General features: G+C 37.9%; 3 protein-coding genes and 1 non-coding gene across 6 annotated transcripts; 1 reads left to right on the top strand and 3 right to left on the bottom strand.

The window, feature by feature from the left end:
* The first annotated feature begins 498 nt into the window (after positions 1 to 498).
* Positions 499 to 4,676, top strand: LOC140767564 (putative pentatricopeptide repeat-containing protein At1g68930). 2 transcript variants are annotated; one of them, XM_073107527.1, is made up of 2 exons: positions 499 to 2,421; positions 4,558 to 4,676. In XM_073107527.1, exon 1 carries the CDS (start codon positions 562 to 564, stop codon positions 2,185 to 2,187), a length of 1,626 nt encoding a protein of 541 aa, XP_072963628.1. In that variant the 5' UTR covers positions 499 to 561; the 3' UTR covers positions 2,188 to 2,421; positions 4,558 to 4,676. The 2 variants fall into 2 exon arrangements, with proteins under 2 accessions (XP_072963628.1, XP_072963627.1); XM_073107526.1 differs by lacking the exon at positions 4,558 to 4,676 and adding an exon at positions 2,866 to 2,996.
* Positions 3,007 to 4,999, bottom strand: LOC140767565 (large ribosomal subunit protein eL37x-like). The gene is made up of 4 exons (XM_073107528.1): positions 4,856 to 4,999; positions 4,610 to 4,745; positions 3,521 to 3,622; positions 3,007 to 3,271 (listed from the first exon to the last, which is right to left on the bottom strand). Exons 1-4 carry the CDS (start codon positions 4,856 to 4,858, stop codon positions 3,225 to 3,227), a joined length of 288 nt encoding a protein of 95 aa, XP_072963629.1. The 5' UTR covers positions 4,859 to 4,999; the 3' UTR covers positions 3,007 to 3,224.
* Positions 5,000 to 6,149: 1,150 nt separating this feature from the next.
* LOC140767442 (pre-mRNA-processing factor 19) lies at positions 6,150 to 16,605 on the bottom strand. Of its 2 annotated transcripts, XM_073107356.1 has the most exons (18): positions 16,467 to 16,605; positions 16,246 to 16,331; positions 15,970 to 16,041; positions 14,657 to 14,719; positions 13,053 to 13,139; positions 12,149 to 12,290; positions 11,949 to 12,067; positions 11,348 to 11,464; positions 9,690 to 9,785; positions 9,544 to 9,603; positions 9,300 to 9,374; positions 8,098 to 8,202; positions 7,881 to 7,997; positions 7,697 to 7,774; positions 7,523 to 7,619; positions 7,127 to 7,178; positions 6,703 to 6,773; positions 6,150 to 6,611 (listed from the first exon to the last, which is right to left on the bottom strand). In XM_073107356.1, exons 1-18 carry the CDS (start codon positions 16,477 to 16,479, stop codon positions 6,484 to 6,486), a joined length of 1,578 nt encoding a protein of 525 aa, XP_072963457.1. In that variant the 5' UTR covers positions 16,480 to 16,605; the 3' UTR covers positions 6,150 to 6,483. The 2 variants fall into 2 exon arrangements, with proteins under 2 accessions (XP_072963457.1, XP_072963456.1); XM_073107355.1 differs by having other exon boundaries at positions 11,949 to 12,290.
* A 611-nt stretch (positions 16,606 to 17,216) lies between these two features.
* TRNAI-AAU (transfer RNA isoleucine (anticodon AAU)) lies at positions 17,217 to 17,290 on the bottom strand. The gene has a single exon. It is a non-coding gene; the product is annotated as a tRNA-Ile (tRNA).
* Between the last annotated feature and the right edge of the window lie 2,978 nt (positions 17,291 to 20,268).

Here is a 20,268-nt window from a genome sequence, read left to right as displayed (position 1 = left end):
GTGGGCATCGAGCATCTAACGGAGTGCGTTTCACAGGCTCCTCCATAGCAGGTCTTAAAATGGTCGATTTTCAATCCAAAGGTTATGAATATTTTTTAAATACAGAAGCATTTAGATTCTACTAAATTTTTAGTTAATATAATAAGCTGTTTAGTTTAGACTTTAAGTTATGCGTATCGCTGAATAATCGCTACAAGCCAAATGTCGCTGAATAATTGCTATAAACCAAATATCGCTGAGATATGTTACAAATCGTTACGCCGTTGAACTGCTCCTTCAAGCCAACCGCACTATCGAGCAATCAGCGAGTCGAACTGATGAACTATTGAGTCAAACCATAAATTTACTAAATAATTTTTTTATTAACTAATAACTCTATTAGAGTTAGGTTGATAATCTATATGGAGAGAGAGAGAGAGAGAGAGAGAGAGAGAGAGAGAGAGAGAGAGAGAGCCCCGTATCAAAGGTGCTATTGTGCTAATGATATCCTGGATCAAATCCAAGTCCAGTAACATAAACTTATAAACCCAACCCAACTAAATTCATCTCCCCTTTTCACCCATGCGCGCGCCGTCCGATCCGGCCCGCCTCCACGCTCACCTGATCAAGACCGCCTCCACCGACCGCTCCGCCTACAACCGTCTCCTCTCCCTCTACCCTCCTCCCTCCTCCCTCCTCCTCTTCCTCCACCTCCCCTTCCCTCCCACTCCCATCTCCTTTACCACCACTCTCTCCTCCCTCTCATCCTCCTCCCCTTCCTCCACTCTCTTTCTCCTCCTCCGCCACCTCCTCCGCCTCTCCCCTTCCCTCCTCTCCGACGGCTCCCTCTCCTCCCTCCTCAAACACCTTCCTTTCCCTTCTACCCTCCCTCTCCATTCCCTCGCTATCAAACTCTCCCTCTCTTCCCTCCCCTTCTCCGGTTCCGCCCTCGTCCGCTCCTACTCCAAGTCCGGTCTCACCTCCAACGTTCTCAAGGCGTTCGACGAAATCTCACACAAGGACGCCGTCTGCTACTCCGCCACCATTGTCGGTCTCGCCCAGAACCGCCGCCCGTCGGACGCGCTCTCCGTCTTTGTTTCCATGCGCGCGGCTGGCGTCGACTCGACCATGTACGCCGTCTCCGGCGCGCTCCGCGCCGCTGCTACTCTCGCCGCGCTCGAGCAGTCGCGCGCCGTGCACGCGCACTCCGTTGTCGCGGGACTCGAGACTAATCTCGTCGTGGCGACCGCGCTCGTCGATGCGTATGGGAAGGCGGGGGTTGTGTCGGATGCGCGCAAGGTGTTTGATGGGTTGCTAGGTGATGCAAACCTGGTCACGTGGAATGCAACACTTGCGGCGCATGCGCAGCAGGGGGATTTGGAGCAAGCCATCCAGTTGTTTGATGAAATGTTCAAGTGCGGTGTTATGCCGGATGAGCTGACATTCCTTGCGATACTCACAGCGTGCAGCAATGCTGGGGAAGCGGGTGAGGCAGAGCGGTGGGTTAAATTGATGGAGTCACAATACAAGGTGACGCCTGGCCTCGAGCATTACACATGTTTGGTCGGCGCCATGGCTAGAGTCGGGCGTTTGGAGGACGCTGAGTGCATTGCACAGACAATGCCATTCGAGCCAGATGCAGCGGTGTGGCGGACTTTGCTCACTGGTTGTGTAGTCCACCATAGGGTGGACATGGCGGCAACTATGGCACAGCAGCTATTGGAGCTCAACCCTCAAGACGATTCGGCCTATGTCATGCTTGCCAACGTGAATTCAGCAGCGGGGAGGAAGGATAAGGTGGCTGAGCTGTGGACGACAATGAGGGACCGGGGAGTGAAGAAGGAAGGCGGGCGGAGTTGGATCGAAGTGAGAGGGAAGGTTCATGTGTTTGTTGCCGGCGAAAGGAGGCATGAAAGGTTAGGAGAGATCTATACCAAGCTAAAAGAATTGATGGAAGAAATAGCTAACTTGGGTTACAAAGAGGAGGATGAGGGCCTTTGGTACCACAGTGAGAGGTTGGCCGTGGCATTTGGGGTGATGAGTGGAGCTGTGGAGCTAAGGGTAGTGAAGAACTTAAGGATTTGCGCGGATTGCCATGAATTCTTCAAGCATGTGAGTAGGGTGATTAAAAGAGAGATTGTTGTGAGGGATGTCAATAGGTACCATAGATTTCAGCAGGGGTCTTGCAATTGTAGGGACTTCTGGTGAATTTGATCTTTGAGGTTGGTGGTAAAGTAAGCATATGATATTAGAATTCAGGCATCAACAGCGCATAGAAAACTACTGTTTGGCAAAGTTATGGATCGATGTTTCAAACGAGTGCCGGATAGAAACGTGAGCATCCAAACAAGAATAAGTTTTCTTGCAAAGTTCAAATAGTTTCTGGCCCTTGCCTGCAGAGTATTGAAGGACAAGCTTTCTATCCGCTATTTCACTAGAAAGGTAACCTAATTTATATATTTTTTATGTGCAACACAACTTTGATATTCTTATGTCATAAGATTAATTATCCTCCATTCAGTCAGTAATTGACCTATTTCTTTTATCTCTTTGGTTGCTCCACACTGCTTTATCTCTATGTTTTCATATTGTCTTTAATAATAATTTCAGAGATTGTTTCTTAAAATTCTAGGATGATACAAGAAATTATTATAACAGACCATAGAATTGTGCACTCAGATGATTAAATGGTCTTGTGTTGTATAAATACCTGGTTGAATCTAGGCGGGGCTTACGTTATATAAGTATTTTCAAATTGAATCTAGAGGGCACCAAATTTCACTAGGCCATAATTAAATTCTCATTTGTCTCAAAAACAAGGTAGTAACATATAAGCTATATCTGATGTGATTTTCTAACTCACAATCATAAAAAGTGGGTACACAGATATGGAACATGATTTCTGGGTATGCTTTTATGGACAAATATGGAAATATGGAGGAATGTGAATCTAAGTTCCAGTAGCAACTTCATGGAGAAACAGAGATCCAACATCAAGGCAAAGCAAGGTCCCCAAGAAGTCAGATAAGATGCAACCAAAGATTTATGTCCACAATAAAATTCGATTGTGTGATTCAGAAAGCAAAACTTATTTTCATCTTACAAAGCACGTATAGAGTTTCTATCATTGTATCTCAAAGAAAAATTATGCATAAGCCAACTTTATCAAAGTGCATGACAATTGCAATAAATTGACATGCTCAAGGAGGCCTGGCATCCAACAATTTGTTCATTACTCGCAATTATTAAACTGCAGCTACTGCAGCCTTCTTTCTAGGAGTTGCTTCTGTTCCTGAAAAAGACAAGAGAAAGTTAAGGTTGACGTGAGCTATGTAAAATCATATCCCTATATGTAGCACCCATGAACAAACTAAAGCATAATCCAAATTTATTCAATAGCCCAATACTTTGTTAATGTAGGATTGCCACCTAAAAGACATTTGGTAATTGAATATGTTAAGCCACCAAGTGCTCTGCTTAATTCTAGTTGACAATTGATGATATTTGAAACATCTTATGTATAATTTTAAACATAAAATACCTTCTCTGAAATTGCTCTTGAACCTTCTAGGCACATGGCGAAGATACCTCATCCTTCCTGTGCCTGTCGTCTTTCTCCTTATTGCCTTCACACTCCAATTATCTGTTTAATGGTATAGTTATCAGAAAACAACAGGAAGTAAGAAAATTACCAGAATGTGAAAGAATCAACAATCACTCAATGAGGCAATTAAGATGTAAAAGAATGTCGCAGTCTTAAGTAGAAACTTAAGGGAGGTATCAAGCTAACTTCATATCAAGCATGCTATAGTGAATTCCAATGAAACTTTCACATCTATGTATGTGTATGAAGTTACGGCAACTGATCGGTTAAAACCAGTATGTGTGCAAATATACTGAATTTATATAGTGAATCATCATACATGCAAACAAATAAGTGAATAGCACAACCAAACATCATGTTAAAAAAATTATATTCACAATAAAGCCTCGAGTGAGAGAAGAGATTCAGGGGGTTGTGAGGGACTTGAGGCTTGCAAATAGGTTTTGCTCCTCAATAATAAACACAAAGTTGCACTGGAGCCTATTAGGATAAAAAGGCACCCATGAAGCCATTAAGGCACCCTGCTGCATATGGGGCCGCCAAATACCGATTAGGCGATGAAGGCCACAAATAGCAACAAGGCAATTTGCTAGCCTTTTGTAGCCACATATACGGTACATGGGGCCGCCTATAGGTGGCCACAGCCTAGGCAGCCGCCTGGCGGTCGCGTTGACCACTTTTCAAAAAGATGGCTTCTACTATTATCACAAGATGCCAGATGATCAAAGATTCAATGTGAACAAGAAAAGAAGTTCATTAACAATCAAGTTTTAGCACGAAATAGATATCTCCAAATCTTTCTTTCTGTATATTTCTGACTCACATATATGAGATTCACTAAAATTTTATTGAGCAGCATCAATGAATTCAACAAAGAATTGTAAAGCAAGTAGATGATCATAACCTAAATCAATATGAACCGCTTATATTTTCCGACAAATTAATGTGCCAATTCGGTTCTTCTTTCATCTTAGAGATCCAAATAAAAGATAGATCAAAACCGATACGGTTGGGTGGGGTGCGTACACTTGCGGATTCGAGCGGAGGGATAGCCGCAAGAGCCGCATCGGCTCTTCTGGAGGTGGAAGCTCCTCCGACCACACCGCACACACAGGGTATGCGTCTTGTTCCTCCGCTTCCCGAAGCTTCCGGTTCCCTTCCCCTGCGACAACGAGAAGCCGTAGCGGAGGTCGAGACATAGGGTTAGAGCTACGGCTTTCCAATCATCCCACGGGAGGCTTTAAAGTTTAGAAAAAGATATGGAAGACTCACCATTTCGTGTCCGTGTTCTCTCCGGTCGCCCCTGAGGTCGTCGGCGGCGGCAAATCGGCAGCGCGCGAACCAAAACCCTAGATGCAACTATGCAAGGTCTGGGCTTTGATTATTTATACGGAAATTTGCATTTCGCACCCTGCCTTTTAAAGTACGCGCGGTTTACACTATTTGCAAATTAAGACCTATATGTATGAAATATATGTGGTCTGTTAAATTTGTTAACTAAACTTAACAGAATTTCTAGGTTAAACTAATTATACTAAAAGGATTAAAAACATACCCTCAGCTAAGTTAATTATTCGACCTATACTCAACTCAATATTAACCAACCTATATTAAACTTAAAAAAATACTAAACCCAAACTAAATTTATTTCAAACGCAAGTTCTACAATTGCACCGCTTCATTTTGGAATGCATATTACAAAAGTGATCGTAGTGCTTCTGTTAGTAATAAACGGAAAGTTGATAGCCATGTGGATAATCTTGATGAAAGGTTATGATATCAATCTCGTTCATGAGACTGAAAAATAATTAATATAAAAAAATTTTAAAAAAAAATTAATTGGTTTCGTTGCTTCCTCTCTTAATTTCCTTGTTCTTCTTCGAACGGGAGCGAGTTCTTCCTAACTCCTAAATCGCTCGATCCATCCACGACTTCAGCCGTCGAGATTAGATTTCTCAATTTGAAGTGGATTTTGTTCATGAGTCACGATTTATAAAACCTTCTAGTCTAAAACCTCAAATTCTTGTTCCATTAAATCTTGTAAAAAATCTCATCCGTAGGACAAATTATGGATTTATTTGGCTATTGTGACGTATTTAGGGTCAAAACGAGGTTAAATGGGCACCTTTACCTTATTCAGGTTCAACTAGGAATAACAAAAAGGGTTTTAATAGCAGAACAAAATAGAATGGTGTTTGAAGACAAACCATGAATAAATAAATATCCCTAATTTTAAGAATACGGTTATCTTCATCTTTAATCAAACACAGCGGGTCAGTTTATTTCCCATAATTTACTATGGCAGTGTTGATATCATAGCAGTCAACTGCTTTATCTCACACCTTGCAATAATAGTGAATCGATCTGATAACAGATTTGCAATAATAGTGTTGGCAAATGAAGTGAAATCTCGAAGAACATAAAGTTGTCAGATCGATCTACAAATCCAATTAGACAACAAACTCCAATGAGGTACAAAGTATACCATCTCCTAGAAGCAAGAATTAACCTATCACGTTCCACATGTAGTAAAATGTGTTCTGAACCAGACAAGGCTCCTCAGGGATGTTAGCATGATAAGCATCCCACATTTTTTTTTGTCCTGTGGGATGAGAAGAATTCCTATTAGAAACCCAAATACAATGAGTTTTGACAATCCGAGTTAAAAAGATTTCTTTCCTCATCAGATAATTAACCAAACGTAGAATACATAGAAATGTTTTACAACATATCCTCCCTAGCCTGCCATTCATCCCCTTAGAAATTGACACCTACCACAAGATTCAGTTTTCAAGCTTCACTCACGGTTGCAGCTTTCCTGAACCATTAGAGAGCTGCGTGGACACTGAGTACTAGGAACTAATTCTTGTCACAGTTCAATAAGGATTAGCCCAGAATCTTCAGTTATTTGGTGATTTTGCCTCCTCTGAATCATCTCCTGGTAGCCCAAATATTCGGAGATTACGGTCCATAGAACCAACCGCCATGTATTTGGCGTCTGCTCCAAACTTCACGGATGTCACTTTTCCTGAACAAGATAATCAGAAGAAAGAATCTTTTTAAACAACTGGACAAAAATAACAATAATATTGACCAAAAGTAGATATTTTTTTCTCAACCTGTGCCCGATAAATCTGGGAATGTCTTGATAAGGTTCCATTCCAGCTTCACATTGGCAACTTGGTAAACCCTGTGATCAACATATCAATTGACATGTTTAACTTGCAATATAATAAGTTGAAACACTGTAAAATATAATATTTTCATCTAAACAGATACTGCTGAAATCATATAGCTGTCCAGAGGAACATAATAGCAACAGTACCTGCTGTTTGAACAAATTATAGTGGGTAATAGTCCTTTAAAATTAAAATATTGTTCGCAACCAAGACAGAAGTCAATTTGGATATTGAGCAGAAGACCTAACTATTAATGTAACTTCTAACATGATGGTTCCAGAAAGATCTTTGATTATGAGCCATCCAGCCAGTGTCAGGAAGAAATATTGCGAAAATAATTGCCAGCAGAGAAAGGAAATTATACCTTATATCAGAACCTGATATTGCTAGATAGCTGCCACTGAAGTCGAATTCCACTGGAATTGAAACAAGAAAAGATGTCATTAAAATTTAATCTAATTTGAACCATGGAGCATTAAAACTTAAAGTACAACTATCACAGAAAACTTGTCTTCCTAAATTTATAAGTTGCCACAGCAAAAAATGTCATTAACACTGACTGGGTGTCATCTCAAGCAGGTATTGGCATATAATATTATAAAACCCCATTGCAGAGACCAGGAACTAAATTATCTCAGCAGCACTATGGGAAAGCCTGCCAGGTTTTCTATAGTTGCTTAGATAGGGTCATTTGCTATTTATTGCAAAAGCCCCAACTACAATGAGAAAGATGAGTTACACAGACTAGAAATTTCCCCACCAGAGTTTGTAGGAGTATTTGAATCATAGGGGGCAAATGATCTGAAGTTTCTCAATTTCCGAAGATCCCAAAGCTTAACTCCATCAAGTGCTGCAGTCTGGCAATTATAATGCAACATATTAGAAAAAGCTGTTTTACTCCATTATCTATTAACTTCCAGCAAAAGATGCATACCGCCAGAAAATAACCATTTTCAGAAAATGACACAGCTGTGACTGGTCCAATATGCCCATCAAATTTTGCAACATTAGACTGCAAATATATAATATTTAGAAAGCATAAGCATCAGATAAGCAAAAATATGGCTGACCTTTAATAACAGCTATTTCTAGGTTGTAAACGTCATGAATCTATATACCTGAGACTTCACATCCCAAATCCTAACCAGAGCTTCAGACGTGCCTGTTCCAAGGATAAGACCATCAGGGTGAAATGCAGCTGAAGTGTAACCCTCTTCTCCTGAAGCCTCCCCAACCTGCAAAAATAGCTTGCTAGTGAGTAGTTATTCATGCGCATACATCATAGAGGGAAAGGGAAAGGGAGGGATTATGGGATGGAGAGAGAGAGAGAGAGACCTGGGTGAGGCATGATCCTGTGGCAAGATCATAGAAACACCATGTATTATCCATAGAAGCAGTCACAAAGTATTTGTTAGTAGCATGGACAGTGACAGCTTGAACCTGACAGGATTTTTAAATTATACTGTCAGTCGGCAGTAAAGTTGAGAGTTCTGCCATACCAATTATACTGCAGAAAGTCATATATTTTGCTCGATGAACAATCAATGAGGATAATATGGAAAAAACATGTCAGAGAAACAATTTAACAAACTTGACAATGATAATACCAACAATATAAGGGGAATAAAACCCTTGCATTTGATAAATACAGACGTGGATGCAAGGCTTTATTCTTGCCCTACTTCTTGTAATATGTAGACTAGAATAGATATGCAGGGCAAACATTTCTCATACTTTGCTATAAAAATTTCACACTAATAGAACATTAGCATTAAACCAATGTAGCAATAATCCACAGCAGATCAGCAAACAAAACCAAACCAATACACAAGAACTAGCTATAAACTTCAGACTGACACGGCATGAATAAGCAAATAGAAAATGATAGTGAAGTGCAGATTGACATCCCTTCAAGATAAGGAATACAAATAATGAAAAGATTAAGATGGCAAGAATCTGAAGACCCAGGAAGTATGCATGAGAAAAGTGCCTCTTTAGAGGGAACCTATGCAGAACCTAGACATGTTTATCAATAAAGAACCTTGTCTAGGAGATTAGAGTCCTAATAAAAGTCCCAGCACGTCTAACTAGTTCGTTGGATTTATAACACTTTGGAATGTTCATTAAGTAAACCAGTAGAAGCTAGATATTCAAAGAGGAAAGTGCACTTCCTATTCTTACAAGCATATGTTTGGAGCAATCTAACACAAAAACGTGACAATATTAAAAACGTACATAATGGTCCAAGCTGCCATAGTTGGTGAGATTCAGTTTGTAGTATGCAAGAAGTCCCGAATGAGAAGTAATTTCTTGTGAATTATTTAATTGACTTTTCTAAATAAGACATTCATGGAGTAGGTTTCTAACAGCACTCTTCACTCTTTAAAAGAGTAATTCCAAAGAGACAAATAGGCAGCCCATCCATTTAGGAGTATAGTAGTATACAAATCCAAATTTGGAATAAATAATATCAGGTGAGCTAGATAATAATACATAATTTGACAAAGGAGATGGAAGTTTCAACTTATAGAACTTACCTCTGCAGTATGATCCTTTAGTATGTGGATGGAACTATAGTTCCCATCCTCAGAAGCTTGCCAAACTCGAACAGTCTGCAGTAGAACTCAAGTTACATCAGCAAAGAAAAATTTGCAACTCTTCCCATCATTATATTTCTCAGACTTCACCCACAATTGCTGCTTCATGCATAAGCAGTTATGTATTTGCATGCACAAGTAATCAAACCAGTATATGGCAATAAAGCTTATGGTATTAACAAACCTTATCTCCCGATCCAGTGATAAGCAACTCATCCCGGGGAACAAATTTTACACTGGTAATCTACAGCAGTACGAAAGGATTCTGTATCAGAACTAAAGAATGCTAAAATAGGAGACATAAGTCAACAGAGAATTTGAAGCAAAGACCTTCTTTGAGTGACCAGTGAGTGTAGACAAGATCTGGCCAGATGACCTATCAAAAAGCACTGCATTTGTATCAATACCACCTGTCGCTATTATATCCTGATCATCATTAAAAGTTTAAAACCCAAATAAGATTAGGATTAAGGGGAGCTTCTAACATTCATATAATGCATATTCAAATCTCCCTATAGCATTAGGCCTATATCAAAGATTGCAAGAAACATTCATAAATGTAGGATAAGTACTGTACATGTGGTTGATTCAAGGTAGAAAAGCATCAGTGGCCTCCAAACAACTCCATATTAAACATCAAAGAGGCAAAGATACACAACCTAGTTTTTCCTAAATATGATGGGTCTTTGACGAAAGGAAGCAACTGGAGTTTACTGTCCCCTGGCTATACTTGTAAATAAGTATATTAAACCTTCATATAACTATATTAATTCCGACACTCTTTAAATTATCAGGTAAAAAGAATCTGCTGCTCTAAATGATTCTAGTTATTTTTTGAAGGAATAACAAAAACTAATTCAATGCTTTAACATTTATTCTCTCAAAAAGAAAAAACCTTACTATCTACATTTTTTTCCAATTATGTTACCATTTACAATTGTTCCAGCATTTAAAAAGGGAGATCCTAGAAGCGTGACTGATTCTTATTTGGCAGCAATAAATATGACTCAGGAATGTCGATATTATAATCTTGTAATTTCACGCCTTTAGGACTAGAAAAAGGAGAGACCTAATAAACGTCAGCCAAACTACTAAGATATCACATTAAATATTTGAACGATATTTGAGGTTCATGAAGTCGCCCTTGGCTATGATTCCACAGTGCAAAGAACTTGAAGTTGGTATCTTCCTAATCTCAATAGAAACTTATAGCAATTTGAAATTTTTAATTAAATTAAAAGTAAATAATGAAAGTCAAATGAGTCAAATCTCAAGTCAATGTGTAATGTTATCGGTTAGCAACAAGTAACTCTCATGGCCAAAGGGCTAGAAAAAAGTCCTTCATATTACAGGCCAAACTGCTAAATAATATTAGGTCAAGAAAAATAGTTTGGTTTTGGAGAACTTGATAGAAAATTGAAAACTTCCCCCTCCAAAGTTCAAGTTAAAAGATTCATGCTTGGAATATTTTACATCATCTGTAGAAATGTCATAGATTAAAGTATAGACACTTATCTATAAAAAAAGAACTTTACCGATTAACATTCAAGCTAATTGAATTCTGACGACAAAATTCTCCTATATTTAGAAAGCTTAGAATAATGTTCTAAATTATGTGAGAACTTTTCTTAGAACTTAATTAATAAAGTTAAAACTAGAGCCTGCGCATGACTATATGATCTCATTAATTTCTATGGAAACCTGATAGCAGCTCTTATTCCACCTGTATCTTCCAATGCAGCAAACATTTCTGACAAATTAGTTTTGGTGTTGTCTACAGATTCTTTGAAAACTTAAAAGCATAATATAAATATTGTGAACTCCACCAGAAACCCATTATCATGTCTTAATGGATGCATATGTACATGATAGTTTTCTTTACCTAAATCACAAAAAGGCATGATAGTTTCCTTTACCTAAATCACAAAAAGGGTTGATAAGAAGCAAATAGCAGAATGAAGTATTGCAGATCATCAGACTACACACACCTTTGAAGGATGGATATCAACAGATAAAATGCCTGGCTTGTTGGTTTTGTGAAGGGGATGACTAGATATCTGGGTATATCTCTCGAGTGCATCAACAGGTGCCAATGTTGGTGGGATCTAGCAACAGACAAAGAAAAAACCAGTTACATGATTGTAAATCATTTCAAGCCTATCACAATAGTGACCTCAGTGGTTAACCACAGAAAGAACCCAAGTTCTTCCGTGTCCAACAAAGAGAATTAGTCAAACGTGTTGTTGCAAAAACAAGATTTTATCATTTAAGAAGGCTTCGCTATGTGTGATTCACTGGAGCCAAACCAGAGAAAGGATTTGAGCTATCTATCCAAGTTTAGTGACAAGGAATTAGAGAAAATGTTTTGCATATATCATTGTTTCTTACCAGTCTTCCCTCACTTGATTCTTAGTTGAATGTGATATCATAAGAGACTTAACTGATAGAGTATGCAGAAAATAACTCTATCCTATTGTCCCTTGCTTCTTCCTTCTATGACTGTTTGTCCTAGTGTACATGTAGTTTTCATTCTTTTCCTTTTCAGTAAAAAGAGCCCACGGGCAGCAGAAGTTCCCCCAAAATAAGTACCTGACGCTTCTTGCGCTGTCCCGAGAGGGCAGCATTGCATTCTGTAAGTTCAGCAATCATAACAGGATTAATACCAGGACGTATCTTCTTCCCATCAGGACCAAATTCATCTTCTGCAGCTGCATATGAATAAGGCATAACATTGACATAAGAGTTCAAAATCGATTTAAATATGGAGATTATTTCTATATAGTTGGAACCTCTTTTTCCATTGGCAACAGTGTTCACATTTGCAGCAGAAGCTGTTGGCAGAGGAATCTGCCTTTCAGCCTGAGCCAAAAGCATTCTAGCCTCATCCCTTTCCTTTTTTAATCTGGCTATGACACGGCATGCAGCATCATGCTGGAAAAGCATGTGACTATTAGTATAGCAATTATATTCTACGGTCATAAAAATATTTTAGAAAATATTAAAAAGGACAAACTTTAATTGGTCTTTGCAACAAACCAAACAGAAATCAAGGAGAACTGTATTACCATATATGATCCAGTCCGAACAAGGAGAATATGTTCCTTAACTATGAAATTAGATAGTATGCAACATGAGGTTCAGTTAGTGATTTGGTTCTGACAGTAGATTTGCTACAAGCTAAATCAGATGATGTGATAAATATAAGTTGAACAAAAGCACTAGCCTATGCCATTTTGTTGGGGTCAGCTAAGTGAGACCCACAGTTTAAAGCTCGGGATAGAGTGATTCAGATCCTGTTGCAAAACCGTATTCACGCTCTCTTGGATCAACTCTATACATACATGGTATGGAGATTTGTATCAACCATGCTCCTGATTCATAAATCTCATCCTTGATATATATTAAGAAGTCAGAAAGCAAATCATAAGCCATGATATGATAGGATAATATGATATGAAGGAATAATGTTTGACATTAAGTGTGGTTAACAAATATAGCAAAACTGTCATCACATGAACAGAAAGCAAATGTCAATCCACAAGATGAGATTGCCTAATCAAGGAAAAAAAAATTCTGCAGTCCCTTTTAATCAAGAGATAACAAGAGGACAACGGATAAAAATTTGAACTAGCACCAGGATCTGTAATGAACACACAATCAAAAGTATAAAACGAGGTGAAATTTGATAACTACCTGGTATAAAGCATGGCTCAGTTCTTGCCTTGCCGTATGTAGTTGCTGCTCCAATGCAAAATTAGAGAGCATCAAAGCATCCCACTCCTATTAAGCGTGGAAGAAAAGAAAATAGCTTAGAGCTATACAAATATGATAAACAATTAGCACACTAGCTCAAGGCAATTGAAATGAAGTTTTACAATTATCCACCAAGACTTCTCCTTATGATGAATAAAATAATATAATACTAATTGGAATGGGCTTCATGCTAGAATCATTTTGTTAAATGCCTAGCAATATTTCTGAAAATACATAAATCGAAGGATCTGATTATCCTCAACTCTCTGTCTCTACAAAATTTTATGGAAATATAGATCAAAGTAGCCCTTCTGTGCAACTTAACAGCATAATCACTTACATGATAAATAAACATTTTAAATTTAGCAGCAGAGTTCAGCTCCATCTAAGTCAGTCAAAAGGAATCTGCTGGCAAAAGTTGTTGTCTGGAAACCCTTTAGTGTGGATTAGACTGTAGTGAACCCTTTACTAGCAAAATGACTTGGAGGATGATTATCAAAATTAGAGGGCTCAATGTCTTCAATTTTCAAAAATCCTACATGAAGATGTACTAAAAATTCAAGAAATGCTTTGGGCAATTTCCCAAGATATGTATCTCAGATCAAGTGAAGAGCCCCACCATGAGGGACATACTGCTATCACCTTACATGATTTCTATCAAATGTCTTATGGAAGACGCCTGTGAAATCAGCACACATTGCAGAGCTATGCTCATTTAAAACTAAGATACGAGTAATTTATTGCTACCCCTTACATAACAAAGAGAAATTTAAAGATACCACTTTACTTTTTAAGCGATTTTATGGTTCAACCCCTGCATATGACTATCCACGGATCACATCATGCATTTTCCTTGAAAAATGAGAAAATACAAAGCCCTCACACCATTTCAGTGTTCAGTGTTAAAACTATATATTCCTTTATTTTAATTAATAACTTCAGTAGTCTAGTAAATTAGTATCCTTAATTCATGTCTATGGTTACTTTCTGTTGGAAAACCTAATAATATTGTTCTTTGCCTTTTTCATAAAAAGATGTATTATCTGCAAATGGGAAAAATGTAAGATCCCAATAGCAAATTCGCTTAAATGTAGTAATGGACAGTGTCATAAGCAAATTTCCGTAAAATGATAAGAAAAAACTTCCATTATTTTCTTTGCCACAAGATTAAATGTTCAAATTGAAGCCTTTCACAATGAATGAAATGTTTCTTATTTAATATAAACTAATTTGCACTAGCATAAAGCTATATATATATGGCTCCTTATTATATTTTCTTCTGAAGATGGATAAAAAGATCAATGACTAACTAAAAAACACACATCAAGAGTTCTTGGTTATTCAATCAAATATATATACAAAAGCACCTTCCTGACACTCAAGCTCAGTAATCCTATATAGAGCTACAATTAAATCATTTCTGGCTTAAAAGTACCTTAGTTGTCAATCTGAGGACAGAGATAGAACTATAAAGAAATAAATAGCCAATTAACTAAGCAGAAGTAGAGAGAATACTAAAATGAATGAGTTAAAGTAGAACTTACATTTTGAAACATTCCAAGTAGACCTGGGATGCTTGCAGCCTGTAAGGGTCTGGGCTTGACCACCTACAAGGAAGATAAGCTATGAATTTGTGACAAGAAATAAGAAACCATAATCTAGTGAGTAGTGATACAGTTACGTGAAGCTCACTTTAATTAGTAATGGACTTAGGTAAATTATCCTTGAAAAACAAAAGGTGATGTTCTGCTTAGTGAACTTCTAGATTTAAACTAGAGTTCCGCGATGAGTAAAAAGTTGTCTGCGCTTCTCATTTTATCAGTAGTTTTTATATGCCATAAGCTACATCCAGTATAAGAACCATGCATGATCTTATCCTCTATTGCTCACACATTAAGTTACGTTTAACAATTATTATGTTGCCACTTCCCTCCATCCCTCTATACCAAATTACCTGAAACCCCATTACTCTCTAGCCTCCTCCAATGCTATCGAGGAAACTTTGTGCTAAGCACCATGATTGGTGTCTCTGTTCACGTAGCATGCCACCAAGAAGCTAGTATGCTCCCGTGTCACAACATCTACATTCTTGTTTAGAACTGATCCGACAATTACAGACCCAAAAGATAAGTAGTGCAATTCACTCTTCACTATATCTAAAATAAAAAGAATAGCAAGGCATACTCCCGCCTCCTTGAACAAATGTAAATGGCACATAGACTATCATGAATTTTCGTCTTTTGGCTAGTATTTGCACTTCATGAGAAAGATATTATGACATGTTCCATCACTTCCAAATATACCTACATCTATAGCTAAAAAGAGATATTAAAATTCAAATATTCGAGGGGTTAATTCTCACGGGTTGCTGGATCAGTTGAGAATTTGAGATTAGTGTGTCAGATGCCATTTTGTATTCAAGGAGGTAAGTTGACTTAACTAATGGTTGTTAGTAATTACTAGGAACCTAACTAAAAATCGCAAGCTACATAATAAAAGTCAGTATTTTCTCATTCATTAATTCAATTAAAATTCTTACGGAATGGTATCAAGAGAATAGGCAGAGCACTTCTTTGTTAAGTAGATATGACATATCCAAAGCAGTTGAGTCTGAAACACTCAAGCTTGCATGAGAGGGGAAACACCAACAAGACCTTTCCAGGTCATTCATAAACATAACCATATAATTCAAGATGTTTAAAATTCAAATCCCAAGCTAAGTCATGAAATAGTAAACACTTCCAAGATATCATATTTTTAAAAGAGAGGTTGTTATCTCAAGTTCGCTGTAACTAGGATAAGCTACATTAAGATTTTACGAGAAATATAACAAGAATAAGCGAAGCCTGCACTATACCTTATTGGTCTTCACCGGTAAGATATCATTCATGGTAAGCTCCTCCTTGGTAACAGGGCACTTTCCATAATCCTACCAACGCCAAAGAATTTAACCAAAACAACCACCAAGGAAAAAGGCATTACTTAGAAAAACAAACAAACAGTTGAAACCAGATAAATGGCGCATCACTTCATATAAATCTCGGTAATTTCGAGCCAAAAACGGCTATCTCATTTAACAAATCTACAAGAGCCGATCTAAAAGAAGAAATCGAAAATGTATGCAACCAGAAACCTCGACGTGGCGCTCGATCAGCCGCCGCTCGAAGAGAAGCCCCGATTTCTTCGAGATCACCGGCTCCTCCGGCACCTCGCCGGAGACTGCGACGGAGAAGAGAGGCATGAGAGATTAGCTCACCGAGATCAAGAAAAAGGAGAAAACAAACCAAACCCTAGATCCTGGGGGCGTGGGAAAGAGGCCAATAAAGGCAACAAAGAGGGAGCAGCGAAGCATACTCGCACAAATCATGGTGGCCTCGAGCTAGGGTTTCGCGTTTCGCCTTCGTCCGCTTCGGCTCTCGAAGAAGCGGGCGGGAGGTCTAGTGACTAGTAGTGAATGAGAGAGGAAGAAAAGCTGGGTTTTAAGCTTCTAGGGTTTATTTATATTTATCCCTCTGATATACTAAATAAAAGCCAGCTAAGACTAAAGAGATATTTACGTGATAAATAAATAAATATATATATATATATATATAATTACGTAAAATAGACTCAAATTCTCTAAACCAAAAAATGAATGTAAAATTAATATTCACATGAAGGAATGGGCATTTAGTTGGAGCATGGCATAAAGGGGAACAAGTCACAAATTTTATGTTCCAATTTTAGCTACTATTATTTTAAACTTAAATTATAACATTAAAATAACTTATCTTATATTTTCAAATCTTTTATATTTTGTATGTCTCTTTAAATTTTATATTTGCATGAGATATTTATATCTATACATTTTAACTCTTTTAACTTCTACATGAATGTCGATTGAGTTAACCGACGGTTAAAATTTGAAATAATTTAAATATAAAAAGATAAAAATATTTTATATTATTTTAGTTAATTATGTTTTTATCAATTTTTATTAAATTATTCAGACTTAACTTAAAAACATAATCATGAAGGTATCTATGTAAATAAAATACATTTTGAAGAGTACATATACAAATATCCCCTCTTAAGTGGCAAAAAAAAAAAACAACCACCTTTGAATGGCCCATGCAGGTCTCGAACCTGCGACCTTCGCGTTATTAGCACGACGCTCTAACCAACTGAGCTAATAGGCCAGTAGATATCAAAAATCAGTAACAAAGTTACTTGTCACCTACTTCCGTCAGATTTATGGTCACTATATCTAATGGTCCGAAGTATTAAAAGAAAAAAAAATCCGGTGTATATACATTCAAACCACTCTGTATCGTATTTCGTTTTATCGAGAAATAGAAGAAGCCATACGAGGGTTTTGTCGGGTTACTCATACACTATCTAAACTAAGAAATCTCAACTAAAACATGAGATTAGGCGATGCTCCTTCCTATGAATTTGTTGTTATCTAAGCCAAACCTAGTTTACCCTTAAAAATCACTATTTTTGCTAGATTAGTAGGTTAGATGCTATGCCACACGCATCAAATCTTCCAAAGCTGAGTGCCTTTCCTATGTAGTAACACTTGTCCTGATATTGTTATGTCATCACTCCTGCTACTTGCCTTGATGATGTGGTGGGATATGTTGAGCTGTTGAATATAATCAAGCCGGCTGGAGCTATAGCTGCTGCATTGGTTCAGGTTTGAATTTAATTTTAGGCTGGCTTGAGCACAAACCAGCTTAATTAAGTTAAGGCTTGATTGGTATTATTATTATTATATATATGTGTAGTAGAAATTGTTAATTTGGACCTAATGGTTCAAACTTTATCCAATTTAACTCGAATTAGGTGTGATTTGAAAATATAGAATCTACTCCTTCACCGATAAAACGAAATACAACAGTGTAGAGAGAGCCCACATGTTTTTACCAAGTGATCTCTAAGAGCTAGACTGGTTAAGTTATGAGCTATGTTGTCGTAACCTTTGCTCGTAAAACTAATATTAATAAACAGAGGGTGGGATATTAGCAAAATACTTTCTGAAATAGAAGAAAAGCTTCTTAGTGACTCTTTTGCATTGTTTAGCTGGCAACTCATTTAGGTTCGAATTGAAATTAATCTAAGCTTAATGCATCAATATAAGCTCGAAACTAGTTTCAAGCCAAGCATAGATCCGCTTGATTACAGGATCTTTGTAGGGGGGAACCGATAAAAATTCTCGAGGAATCTCGTGTCTCGTCGACACGATCGGAATATGTTTGATGATTGGAACACAATCATAATTTCAAAGCCCTCAGATTTGGTGTCCCTTAGAGGTCCAACAACAATGGAGGAGTCATGTGCATGAGATTTGCCAATTAGGCTAAGGTGCTTCCACTCAATGAGAAAAGGAGTTGAGACACTTGAAAAATTCAATCATACTTGCAAGGATTCCATTGTAGGTGTAAAGGGGTGGCAGCAAGCATGCAGCTAGGGTAGACCTACCTTAGTGATGGTGGCTTTGGTGTTCTCTCTTTAGCTTCTTCCTTTAACCCCCCCTTTGGTTCAGATGTCCTAGCTCACAGGGGATTGACCTTGATGGGCTGCTGCTTGGATTCTAAGGCTGTGGCCTTGGAGGAAAAGCTATGAGACAGTGGTGAGACTACTTTAATTTTAAGGGATTGATGGGCATTAGTTCCATTTTAGTGGGGGGGGGGATGGCAGCTTAGAGAGCTTTGGCTGCCCTTTGTCTACTTGTCGTCATGAACTTATTAAGGGACAAAGGGAGAAGGGGGGGGTCAATTCTTGGAGTTGAGAGCAATTAAAGACTTAGGGTTATTGATATTTCTGGAATAAAGTCTGGGTCAGTATGTTGGATGTCAGAATATCCCTCCCTTAGCAACACACGAGGGTGGAATAGTAAATTTAGCATAAACTAATCTTAAGTGATTAAACACAATCGATAGGTTTGCATGCATCCGAATCTCAATCTCAAATTTTCTCCCTTAATCATAATTTTTCGATAACAATGCAATAATTTTGAGTTAATTTTAAGCAAGAAAACGACACGAAATGACTCGAAGGACGGACCAGATTCCATTCCAGTTGAGAGAGCCAGGATCACGATTTAAGGTTGTCGTCCACACTAATATAATTTTTTTTTAATCTTTTCTAATTAATTTTTACTTCAATGGTAAGGGATTACTATGTCATGCTTTGTGCTCACGCTTCTCACCATCACTGGAGAATTCCATTTCTCTTTTGAGATTTAATTACTGGTAGTAATTTATTTTAATACATCCGGATTATTGAGTACATGAGTTAGAATCCAGTGACGTCTAATAAATTAATTATGACGTCATAAAGGTTTGGAGGAGGCCTAAACATTCTAGAAGCTTACTATTTTTAAACCTCAATGCCTAATCCTCAGGCAAGTACTATCATCAAGAGTGTCTGTTTTAGAAACTCCCCCATCACCACCTTATTAGTTTCGGGGGTCACTTGTAACTAATTCGGGCAAATTAGCAAACACCGAAGTTGCAAAAAAACTAACCCCCCAACTCAAAACCCCTAACAAGAACCCCGCCCTCATCTTTAGGCCCCCCTCCACGTGTCACCAAGGTGGGTCCCCGCCTCTTCGAATCCAGCTCTCGAAAGGGCGCGCTTTACGAGATCTCGAGATCTAGGAAGCCTTAATCAGGCGGGACACGAATTAAGGAGACCACGTGTCGCTCTGTGAGGCGAGGAGGAGGAGGGGAATACACGGGGGACCAAGTCGTGGCTCCCCACTTGGGTCGGGGGCCTAACGAACCGTACTGGGGAGAAGTGTTGTCTGTCTCGTAGCTCGTACGGTGTATAACGGCCGTTAGTTTGTCCTTTGTTTTCTCTAGCACTCTCTCTCAAGTCTTTTGTTTTGAAATTTTTTTTATTAAAAGCACCGTATATTTTCCATTTATTATTACCATTCAACTCTATTTTTTTACTTTTAATTTCAACTATTAGTCAGCTAAGGGAATTAACGTAAATTTTGTTCCATTTATTATTATTATTATTATTATTATTATTTTACTCAATAGTGTTAAAGTCATTTTACATCTGTATATAATTATCTATTAAGAAAACTAATTAGCCATGTATTTTTAAGACATTAAAAGTAAAGCACAAGAGTGAAATCATAAATATTTATCACAATAGGGTG

The sequence above is a fragment of the Typha angustifolia genome, chromosome 9, assembly GCF_048772165.1.
Source record: "Typha angustifolia cultivar Huaian chromosome 9, ASM4877216v1, whole genome shotgun sequence".
NCBI lineage: Eukaryota > Viridiplantae > Streptophyta > Magnoliopsida > Poales > Typhaceae > Typha > Typha angustifolia.
Note: the sequence above shows the minus strand (reverse complement) of the source record. Positions and strands in the feature narration are given on the sequence as shown.

Bases quoted from the DNA above. Each gene is read 5' to 3' on its own strand.
- LOC140767564 (XM_073107527.1), top strand. From the start codon at position 562: ATGCGCGCGCCGTCCGATCCGGCCCGCCTCCACGCTCACCTGATCAAG.
- LOC140767565 (XM_073107528.1), bottom strand. The intron at 3,623-4,609 runs GTACGCACCCCA...ACCATTAAACAG, and splicing joins CTCCGCTCGAATCCGCAAGT to ATAATTGGAGTGTGAAGGCA. The intron at 3,272-3,520 runs GTATTTTATGTT...TGTCTTTTTCAG, and splicing joins CAAGAGCAATTTCAGAGAAG to GAACAGAAGCAACTCCTAGA.
- LOC140767442 (XM_073107355.1), bottom strand. The intron at 9,604-9,689 runs GTCTTTGCTTCA...GTACTGCTGTAG, and splicing joins TCACTGGTCACTCAAAGAAG to ATTACCAGTGTAAAATTTGT. The intron at 6,612-6,702 runs GTTGAGAAAAAA...TATCTTGTTCAG, and splicing joins CCCAGATTTATCGGGCACAG to GAAAAGTGACATCCGTGAAG.